The 12,277-nt window shown below is 30.2% G+C and overlaps 1 protein-coding gene across 2 annotated transcripts; it reads right to left on the reverse strand.

The window, feature by feature from the left end:
• Nucleotides 1-5,075: 5,075 nt before the first annotated feature.
• On the reverse strand, nt 5,076-12,153 carry LOC106677313 (nucleolar complex protein 4 homolog). 2 transcript variants are annotated; one of them, XM_014415146.3, is made up of 11 exons: nt 12,004-12,153; nt 11,747-11,842; nt 11,575-11,677; nt 11,318-11,493; nt 10,980-11,232; nt 9,208-9,393; nt 8,951-9,011; nt 7,351-7,461; nt 6,913-7,076; nt 6,381-6,577; nt 5,076-5,264 (listed from the first exon to the last, which is right to left on the reverse strand). In XM_014415146.3, the coding sequence occupies exons 2-11, from the start codon at nt 11,834-11,836 to the stop codon at nt 5,133-5,135; spliced, it is 1,473 nt and encodes a 490-aa protein (XP_014270632.1). In that variant the 5' UTR covers nt 11,837-11,842; nt 12,004-12,153; the 3' UTR covers nt 5,076-5,132. The 2 variants fall into 2 exon arrangements, with proteins under 2 accessions (XP_014270632.1, XP_014270631.1); XM_014415145.3 differs by having other exon boundaries at nt 11,941-12,151.
• Nucleotides 12,154-12,277: the final 124 nt, after the last annotated feature.

A 12,277-nucleotide genomic window follows, 5' to 3' on the forward strand; every position in this document is an offset into this window, starting at 1 on the left:
TTCTTCAATCCATTCTAATGCTCCCTTCTTGGCATGGAACACCTCTTTCATGGCAGAAAAACTTCTTTTGATATTACCATCATCAGCAAACTTGAGAATGTAGATTTTCAGGAGGCATATGGTTTCACAAAACTGAATCTTCGATCCTCAGTTTTTCATTACTGTACATAACTGACTTTATTAATTATATAATTATAACGACAAACAATTACAACAGACTATATAGTTCAAAATCAGATCCAACTGGTGGGCTATTACCTATACTCATAGGTAAAAATAATTATCTTTTTTTCTTGAAAACTTGTTTCTATTACATATAAATACAACTAGAGTCTTTATTATTATGTTCCGAATTGGAGAAAGTGATTTTTTCAAAATTTACGTTATTTAACTTACTTTTATTAACAGAAATTTTCTTCTCCGTTGTCCAGATGCTGTGAATAATTTAGACCTGGCCCCAAGTTCAGAGGTGATGTAATCTACATCAGAAGGTCTCGACAATGCATTTTCATCATGTAAGGTATGCTAGATAGGAAATGAATCGACAGAATGATTGGCGAGTTATACGGGCATTTCCTCGCAGAATGGAAGCTCCACTCTCGATCGTGAAGGGAATGAAGAATACTAAAGATATTCGCATTAGGAACGAACAAATACCCCATTTGTAAGGTATCTGCTACCAGTCGAGAGGGTAGAGAGTCCTAAAAGTATTCGCTTTAGGTCCTTAACTGATGTCAGAGGATATAGGAAAGAGGAGAAATTAAGATAAGACAGAAGGGAAGAGTTACAAAATTTTGATTCACTGATGTGCATTATAACTCACTATCTCCTAAGAAGCATAATTCCTTAGGAGGTTTTCACACTGTTTTTTTTTTTTTGATTCCCCGTGGGTAAGTGGAGCTGATGTGAAAATGAGAAAAATGGGTTGAGGGAAAGCTCTTCATACTGTATTGGGAATGCATTTGAAGAGGGAGCTGAGGAAATTCCATGTTTTGGATAAGAGGTATCGTTGTGTGTTAGTCTAATGTTGTCGGGGCACACCAAGGTTGTTGTGTTAGTAATTCACACTGGTTTGTCAATTATGTGCTTAGTGGTAATTCTGGACTTTAAAGTGCCATCGAGAGGTGTTGCATATAAGACGTAATCTTTTAGTGGATTAGAAGATTCTATTGTAATTTTTATTGATTCAAATGATACATTAATGAATATAACAATGAATGATATGGTTATTACATTTTACCCTCAAGTATTTACAATAAATAGTACATATATAAATATCCGAGTTTGTATGACAGTTGCCGTTTACATCATAATTGCTAGGTTGCGTGTCATGTCGGCACACAACGTTTTTAAGTAATTATAATGTAGACCAGTAATACTGGTATCTCTATAAGGTGTATGAAATTGATCTGATAGACAGGTGTGCCTCTCCTCCTTCAGAAAATTCACTGATCAACCAGTGATACTAAATAAATGATCACAATCGATATAATCATGAAACTACTTCACGGACAAATTAGCAGGTCTGTCCTCTTACCGATCGCAAGTAAATCCGAATCCTGATTGCAGTCTACCGTCTCCAATACCTACCAATATTGAAATTTTGGAGAACGGAATTAGTGACTGAAATACTGATACTGGTATTTGGTGGGGGGAACAAGTCCGGCAAGTGGTCCTAGTGTTCCTTTTTACCAACCCCTGACGGCTACGTAGGTTGCCGCCGCATACTAACCAAGGTGGGAGTGTCAAGATTCATTCTTCGGGACCGCCGAAAAATGAATGTTTAACTGTCCCAGGTGGGAATCGAACCCACAACGTTCCGAACCGAGCGCACCGGAACCTGCGCCCCAACCCGCACGGCCGTCACGTCCCTTAGTGACTGAAATGGTCATTATTAACATTAGACTTTACTATATATTTAAATTATTCTTCCTCTAATTCCTATGTGCCGTCAAGCGAGGAGTCTCAGTCTGTTTAGCCCATCGGCCCCTGTCTCTGGCTAGTATCCTCATCTCTGGGATGGCGCGTCTTCTTGATGCCCCTAGTTTTCCAATGTACTCAGAGTACATGAACCTGGGTCTGCCACGAGGCCGTCTTGCTTCCAAATACCACCTGGCTTTTCTGGTTATTCCATTCTACAGAGGTCTCCATACCTCTTCAGTTGCTGTTCTTGCACTGTCTCGCACTGATGTCACATCCAGATCCTCTGGTATTACCAACTATTCTTCGGAAGAATTTTATTTCTGCTGACGTTACCCTTCCTACGGAGTGTCTAGCTTTCTGACCCATACAGGACGACTGGGAGGAAAACGGATTTAAATATCCGTATTTTGGCATCTCTGCTTACTTCTCGCTTGCCTATAAGAGTTTTGGAAATCTAATGGTACACTCCATTGGCCTTCTTCACTCGATTTGGAACCTCCTGGTCTATTTTACCATCTTTACTTATTATGGTCCCTTGATACGTATAAGTATTCGTAAGTTCTGGGCGGTTCACCATTATACAAAACCTAAGCTCTGCGTTTTATCTTTCGGCACACATAATCTTGCTTTTGTTAGGGTTTATTTGCAAACCTCTGGACTGAGGCAAAAGCTGTCCTCATATCCAGGAATGTCAAATAGACTGCCTTTCTCCGGTCCCACGCTTTCTCTACTATCATTATCAAGGAAATTATATTTAACAAGATATTATAATGCACTACAACAAGTTGACGACGACGATAGGATCAAGGGTTAAGAATTGGATTATTGAAAGTCTTATATTAAGATACACTGAACTTCACTTTATATTTAACAAGACTGCAATGAATTACAATAATGAAAAGTTGACAAGACACCTGTCTTGGCACATAATTCAAGCATAAACCAAGTCAGTAGACATTACATTAAAAAATCGCTAGTGTAAATGTGCGTAGTTAGTAAAAATCTATTAGCATAAACGCTAAGCATACACTGTTGTTGAAACAGCTGATTTCTCCGCGGAGCACTTCCACAAACCAGTATCACAGTACTGCATACCTAATTAATCTTATATATCAAATGGAATCTTCATGTGTAAGGCACGCCGCGATTTTGAATACGGTGAAACAGGATTCCAATTTTATATTTAGCCTATAGGAGAGGATATGGATTCTGAAATAGAATCTTGAAGGCCCAAGGTAGTAGAGAAGTCCCTTGGTAGTTTTCAGTCCAAAATATCTCCTTTTTATGGATTATTCTATTCTGACATAGAGTTCTTTTAACAGACTTCTCTTTCAAGATCTCTCAGGAATTTCTTTCAATACAACTTTAGTCATTTTCTTTTGGACCTTACTTTTTAAGTTGCTGGAAAAGATTTCATCCATATCCAACTCAACTTTTCCTCAAGCAATGTGTCCTTCAGATTACTGTCTGCCAAATGATTTTCATTCAGAAAGTATTGAAAATAAAACTTGGACAACTCTGCAAGAAGGGTGCTGCAGTAGATGTAAGATTTCTCTGAAGAGGAATCAGCCTGACTAGAAATGTCAGAATTCATTAATAGTATTAATACCTGACATACTCAGAGGGAGCTTCTGAAATAGTTAGAGCATATTTACAGAATGTAAGAAACAGGAAATTCATTCTTAGAAACTATAATTCTTGGTTGAAAATTCAGGTGTCAAAAAGATTAGGACTGCAATTCCATGCTTAAGCACAAAGGAGCTAAGGAAGATCAATAATGATAAAGGCACGTTTAAAGTTTAAACAGGTTCTCAATTCTATACTGTTTATTCATTTTTAATAAAATAATCATAATAAAAGAGCTGATAATTACCATTCTAGTTAATACATCAAACTTGCACCTACCTTCCTTTCCATTTCAGTTACTCTGTCTGCATTGTAGTAATTTCTAAACTTGAAAATTTCATTTCTATATATTTTCAGGAAATTAAAAAAAATTATTTTAAATGAATTAACAAAAAATTCTGTTATCTTCTTTCAATTGAGGAATATTTTATCTATCAAAAGTTAATACACCCATTTCACCTAAGTACTTTTTTTCTTCTAACATCCATAATTTCACACACAAAACTTGATCAGTTTGTTTTAAAATTTCCCTGTCAAATAGGTGTTAAAAAAAATCAATATTTTCAAGAAAAGTTTAATTTAAGTACAAGAGATCCTCTTTTACTTTCAAAAAGTGGATATATTGACTTTTGATGGAATAGTTTATCTTGAATGATGAATACCTTTAAAATAAGGTTAAAGACTGGATCTTCATGCTGTTGCACATTTTATTTGAATATCTATGGAATAATATATTGAAATTGTATAATTCACATTTTGGACTAAATTGCACAATTTTGATTATCATAGCATAAAACTACATATTTTACTGGAAGATTATTGATTGACCGTGTGTAAAGATGAAAGGAATATGGTCCGGGTGCGGTCAAAAAAACTCAAATAGTAGAACTAAACTATTTTAATGATCCAACGTGGGGCGAAACGTTGGCTCATTAAAATAGTGTAGTTCTACTATTTGAGTTTTTTTGACCGCACCCGGACCATATTCCTTTCATACATATTTTACAATTTAAGGACTAAATTATAAGATGATTTTAGCTTATCACTGGTTAGTTTTTGGTAAATGCTGTTTATATTACTCCACTAAGCTCTTCAATTATCCACTGAATTTTAGGTTTTTAACCGATGTAGTTTAATTCTTTGCGTGTCTGCCCGAATTTGGTAGGTATTTTGAGTTTATTTTAATTCAAACATAGTTAGATAAGCTTTTCATGTATTCATATTAATTAAACAATTAAGATAATTTTTGTGGCATTTTAGATGTTTTACATCCAATTTCACCCATTTTTTTTTACTGCATGAAAATCTAGTCACTATTATTATTTTCATCATATTTGGTATTCTATAACTTATACAAATAATATCCTACTGTTTTCCTTTAGATGTGGATACCAGCGCTTCTTTCCTCTCTCTCTTTAACAATATATTTACAGTTAAACTTGTACCTATATAAAAAAGAGTATGATTAAAAATGGAATTCTATCTCACTTAACAAAATCGCCTATCAAGTAAATATGAGTGGTAAATACAAAAACATTAAAATAATTTATTTATGTACATAATATTTACAATTTTAAATAGATTTAGGAATTAATTTTATTTTTGAAACACCACAGATTCATTCCATTCCGTGGAATACTTAAAGCAAGACCATTAGGCTTTTCAAATGATACCGGTGGGTTTTTCTGCCTTTTCTTGAACTCTTTTCCGAAAATCTGGAAATGATAAAAAAATTTAGTTAGAACAATTATATAAATTAATATAATGTTCTTTATATAACATCAACTTTTGAATCATCATGAGCATCAACTGTTTAACAAGTCACTTTGTTTTGTTTAAAAGCTATATACATTTCCTTCAGGGGCCTTTAAGCCTTAAAAAAATAAATTATATCATTATCACCTACTTTTGATTAGGTTTCTTCAACCTCATTAGATTTTTCTAAATTGGATTTCAATTTTATAAAAATTAAATATTCATAAATACAAAAAAACATTTGGAAAAAAAAGATTGATTTCGGCTTGTGATGGTTCACTTTTATTTCATGAGAACAAATAAAAAAGGAATCCTGACCCTTCACCTCTATATAGAATAGGATAATTATATTATAGATATAACATATACTTTTTAAACTCATTGATGCACATAACATTAAACACAATAAACAAGAAAGCAATTTGAAAAATACTGTGCAACTTTTGAGACTGATTTCCAAATATTTTTAGAACATACCAGGTATGTAAATATGAAACCGTAATCTTTGTATAGTAAATACATAATTATTATAAGAAGGCAAAAACAATATTTAATTCAAACTAACAAATACAGCTTCTAATGTTACATTTAGTTAAACCATAAGCAGTTGTTGAGTTTGAGCATCATCTATATCAACAATGCTTATCATCACTGTATTTAAACTTTTTCAATGAGTTTTCAATTTTTTTTTTACTAAAATCAAAATCGCCCATTTAGAATTTTTTTAAACCATTCAAAGAACTATGATTAATCAAGAGCATGCTCTCTGTAAACTTAAGACAAGCATTTGACTAGATTCTGATGTAGTTTTCTTCAAATAATCACAGAAAATAAACATAATTAAAAACTATGCTATTCTATAACACTTGTATTGTTGTAGTTGAAAATCTTTGTCAGACATCAAAACAAGAAGATGGCTTGATTTTAACCACATTGACTGCTATGACTGCTAGCACCACCTATGGGCTTATTAGGATTTCATATTTACAAACCTCGTATCATCTGTATAATTTAATTTCAGATTCAATAAAATTAACAGAATAAATTTTTATAGATTGATTTAAAAAATTAATAACCTCATCATCCCTTAGATCTAGGAGCACAGAGAGATCACGTTCTACAGAGGGAAGTGGATTTTGAATAAACATTGCTGATGAAGAAACAGATGGTAGAACATGCTGCTGAATAATTTTCACTTCCCATAAAGAACTGTCGATTGCATGACTCAACGAAGGATCAATTTCTTCAATATCGTATGGATCTTCTTTTAAATCTAGAAAAGTACAATAGATTCCTGATTAAAAATATAGTAGCTAATCAAGCACATTACAATTGTACAGTTATTCTCTCTATACAGTACAGGTAATTTAACTTTTTCATTGAATAACAAATCTTTTACACAGAACTAAATTTTTTAATTTTATTTGGGACCAATAATATATATGGCCGGTCACAGCAGTATACATGGAGAGCCAATGAAGTATATGGCTATAGAGCTGAATGAAGAAGTAATTTTATTATTAGTACAATATTAAAATTCAAAAATAACATAATTACAAGACACTAAAATAATTGTTGAGCATGAAAATAATGGAAAAGAAGTTTTACCTGAAGTTTCTGTAATTCTATGCATAAGTACTTTGAGCCCTGGATGTCGAATCAGTAAGTTCACGATAAATGTCATCATTATGATTATATCAACGGGAGGTGCTATTAGAGAAAGTCTAGCAAACTTTTTAATATAACCTGCTACTAAAGCCTCTGGTAAATGTCTAAAAAATATACATAGTAATAATTATAAAACATTTATAGATATTATAAAACAATATACTGGCTACATCAGGTATGTAAAATTTACATAATTAGATAAATATAAGTACTTATATTTATAATTTCATAGGACACAAAAGTTTGAGATACACAGGTACCAGGATTAAGCATATGCAAAACATTGTTAAAAAAACACAGACAAATCTGATTCAAGTACGATAGGTAAAATTCAATTCTATCATTTAGATTTTATAATTAATTTCTCTTAATACTTACGATGATGACAAGAACATGTCCGTTAGGTAATAAAATCTTGATTTATATTGGGTATCAAACACATATCCATCAAGCATTGAGTATATTTTCTTGTAAACATCTGGATAGTTCCTACAAAAGGGAAAAACAATCTTTTACAAAATGCAAATTAATTATTCGAACATAAATTTGTGGTATAAGGACCAGAAACCTTTTTGGCTAAAAAAATACTAATTTTTCAGTGTAATTTAAGACCGATCCCATAACATTTTGACTAAAGAAAGTAATTCAAATATATTTTTTAAACTTTATGGGTTAAGCTTTGTTAATAATTGTGTTGACCCCAATTAGTCCAGTTAACAAAGGGTTTTTCAAAGAAATAATAAAAAAGTATTCATCTGAACGGTTCTATATGGTTTTGGGTGGTGAATCTAAATTTAAGTTTGCCACCTCACCAGCCACCACAATCAAAAAACCTACACAACAAAAATTGAAAAAAAAAAAAAAATCAAATTAGGAACTTATTGTCAAGTTGCTTATAATAAAAAAACTAAGCTTTTTTTTTGAAGTTATACATCCTAAAAAAAGTAAAAAGACATAATTTTCGAAAAAATTCAGATATTACATTTAATTTTTGACTAACATGTGATGCCACTAGAGCAAACTATAAACAAAAAAGTGATAGAAGTATTTTCTCAATGATTCTATACATTTATTTGGTGTGATAATCACAAATTTCAGATTTATCACCTCGCCAGCCATCAGCTTTACAAGGAAAATGGAAAAAACAACAATATAATTTTGGTACTTCAGCATTTTTTAGATTAACATTATATTTAAAATTAAAGCAGACAAAGATGATGTAATAAAGTTTTAATTTCATAAACTACACAACACTTATAAAAACTGCCAAAATAAACTAAAATCGATCCTAAAATTAATAATTAGAATGAAAATTTAAATAGATATAGGTTCAAACTTCAATAGGTGACCATAAGGTTAACAATTTGTAAAATAAGATGAAAGACAGAAATATTTCTAGATAATAAAAATCAGAATACGATATTCTAGATAACTGAGAGAAAGGAAAAAGTTAAAAGTAGTTTTAGTGAAAAAGAATATTTTGTCACAAAATTTCTTCCCCCCAAACAACATTTTTTGGTTTTTCGTTCAGCATTTCTCCAGAACTATAAGTCCTATCAACTTACTTTTTTTTTAAAATTTATTTCTAATGGTGCCATCTAAAAACATAGAGGAAAACATATTGACATTTATTGCAATAAACTAATAAAAATTGGCAAAATGTTTGGCTGAAAATATAAAAATATTAATAATGGACCATAGACTTTCCAACTATTTATAAAAGTAAGCAATTATTAACTTTTTTTTGCACTGTGGTTTTAGTGGAATATAATAGTAATAAAATAAAACAAGTATGTAAAAGAGTCTTGTTATTCAAAAGATATAGGTACAAAAAAAATCATAAAAAAAGCTGAAGCAATCTCTTTTCTAAAAAAAAAACCTATTAATAATCAAAAGCCAACTTATTTACTTAGTTTTCATTAAAATATAAATTTATTAAAACAATAATAAATAACTAGGAAAATAAATAAATATTTACATATTATGCTTCTGAATCAGAGTAAACATTCCTTGTAGAGCAAGAAGTCCAACTGGTCCACCTGGAAAAAAAAATTTTTAACTATTCTAATAAAACAAAATTTATGGTTTCCAAGAAAGCAAAACAATATCTGTAAAACCAAGATACTTAAAATACATATATATACATATACACACTATAATTAATAATTATCAGCCAAAACTTGATTCTAATTCTACCTACTAAGCAAGCTATCCTACTAAAAGTAGTCAACATACCTTTATTAAGAGATGTCATGAAATAATCCGTCAAAAACACTGCCTTTGTCATTCTTGGCATAAGCTGTTCATAAAGGACAAGTAGTAGCATTTGCTGTTGTTTAGCAGTTAAGTCATTGACAGCAATGATTTTGTTCCAGAATTTTTTTATGCAAAGTTCGATTTCTTTGTCGCTTAAAACTCCATCTAAAATAAAAAAATTAATAAATTATATCAAATAGTGAAATCCAGACCAAAAAAACTAATAAACAAAATCTCCATCATATATCTATCACACAGAAGTAATTATAAGAGTATTGAGAACATACAACATTCCTCAAACTTTACTATGAAAATATTAACACTAAACTATAACGATTTATTTAAAATTAATTAACAAAATACTATATTGTTACTAAAATATTACAAAAAAAGAACATGAAAAAAAGATTAATAGTAGGTCTCAATAAAAGTATTAAGACTGAAGTGGTTGATCGTGCAAGCCTTCTCCTTTAATTCATACATTAATTTGTAAATACACATCATAGCCATTTAATCTTTACATCAATGGATCAGTAATTCATTTCTTCCATATACAATAAAAATTTAAATAAATTTTAAAATTGAATCTGCCTATCTGGTTTCAAATTTATAATACTCAGCAAACCACTAACTTTCTGATTTTCAGTGGTCTTTACTTTTATGTTTTCCTTTGATACTTGAACTTTCAAAGCTGAAATTATTGGCAGTTTTATTGTACAAGGAGAGATGTTTTAAATAACTTAATTTGCTAACTTTCTGTCATTCAAGTCTATAATATAAATGCGGCATATTTCTCTCTATTTACATTTTTTAATTCAAGGAAAAAGTTACAATTAGAAAAAAAAACAGAAGTTATAAACGAAAAATCGCGTTTTTGTAAATAAACCTCTCTCAACAAAGACACAGTTGTAAGAATCCTGCACAGCATACAAATAAAACATCTTCAACCATGTAAATAGGGAACAGTATCTGGCATCTAATATTTTTTTCCTGCATAAAGTTTAATGATTTTATGCATGTGCATGGGTCTGAATCTAATATAACCAAATCCTAAAACTTCAAATTACACAAACTTATTTTCTTAACAGATGATAAACAAATAAAATTTTTGTATACGTATTTATTAAACAGATTTTGTTATTTATATTCATATTTCTTTACTCCTTTTGGCTTATATAACTTTATATTTTAATTCTGTAAAAAAAAAATGATGGTAACTGAACATAATCACCAACCATCTTCTTTATACATTATGAGAAAACAGTTGACCATTTTGATTGGTCATAAACTGAGACCATTAAGTGATTCGTATTTATTCAGATTTATATCCCGACATTAGCTAAAAAAATTATTTATTGGGGATTCGTTCATCTCGTCAGCAAACATAATGAGTGAAATTTATTAACAGATGATATCAAATTTAAGCAATACTAATAATATAACTAACTAATAACTCTATCACTACCTCTGATAATAGTGTACCATATGGTAACACAAACATGATGAATTTACATACAAATAAAAACAATTCAATACTATTTCAACCAACTAGATATATGTTATAATACCCATAAATTTAATAATAACAAATAAATGCCGTACTAATTATATGAAAAAGTGGATATTTATATTTGACCTAATATTATATTAGAACACTTTTACACTGAATACTGCAAAGAAGCTGTAGGTACTCTTTGATTAAATATACTTGGAACTAACCAGTAGAAATAATGGCATTAAGTAATACTAACCTTTGATTTTACAATAAGATTGAGCAGGACCGATATTAACATTATCCTTGACTTTTTGTTTTTCGACACAATTAATAATTTTTAAGACGTTCATGACTTCTTTGGCAGAGAGAACATCAGCTAAATCATAGACTGCTAAGCTGAGTGCTTTCCAAATACTTCTAGACATATCTTCAAAAATTAAAATATCCTTAAGAATAGGAAGAAAATAAGACATATTATCTTCTGAAGAAATAAATATTTTGATAATATCCTGCAAACAATATCAAAAATTAATGCAAGATGGATACATATCACGATATAACAGTGAAACTAAATTTTATTAGAAAATATATTACTGCATATTGCTGAATAGGAAATACTATCCCTTCACTATCCAGTACAATCTGTGATGGCAACAACTGCACAAGCGTTTTGAAAGCAGATTGAATCTGTTCTTCATTTCCATTCAAACAAAGTTCCTTCAGTCTTGAAATAATATCGCCATGCCACTTTAAAATCCACTCAGTGAAATCTGGGAAAAGGAAAAAATTAAATAATCATTGACTAAAATCTAGAAAGAATAAATAGACAAAAATTAATAGACTTATTTTACCACATTCTTCTCTTTTTTCTATTGAATATTCAATTTGTTTCAAATAATTGGACAATACAAGACCAACAGCCTCGATAGATGAGCTACTCACGGTATTCGATTTCTAGAATATAAACTAGTAAGTAAAAATATCAAAGTGAATAACTACCTATTAATTTATTATCGAACTTACAATAAATTTATCCAAGGCTTTGGATAAATCATCTTTACATTCATCAAGTGATTTATCAAATGAAATAGTAAGCCCTTCAATAGTCATCATTTTTAACTAAAATAAAAGAAAAAGGAAAGCACTGATATTGTAAAATTAACAGTATAATACTCAAGCAAATTCAATAAAATATAAAGGATTCAATATAAACATACAGGATATTCTCAATTCTTGAAATTTTCATGTTATCAATAAAATATAATCACTCAGTTACTTGCCTGATATGAATGTTAAAACTAAAATTAATGAATATGTAAACACAATTTAGATTTATTTTGGCGAAATTTACAATGTTTAAAGGAAACCTGTCACAATTTAGCCTTTCATATATTCCGCCGACACAACAAAGAGCCCACGAGGACCTGTGGACACTTAATCGTGAGCCTTATTCGTAACAATTAAAAAAACTCAATTAGTTCCTAGTATTATTTAATTATAATGTCATATACAAAATGACTTAATTAATGTTTTTTTTCAATTATTTTTCTAGTT

The sequence above is a fragment of the Halyomorpha halys genome, unplaced genomic scaffold, assembly GCF_000696795.3.
Source record: "Halyomorpha halys isolate HHAL.00 unplaced genomic scaffold, Hhal_1.1 Scaffold94.1, whole genome shotgun sequence".
Lineage (NCBI taxonomy): Eukaryota > Metazoa > Arthropoda > Insecta > Hemiptera > Pentatomidae > Halyomorpha > Halyomorpha halys.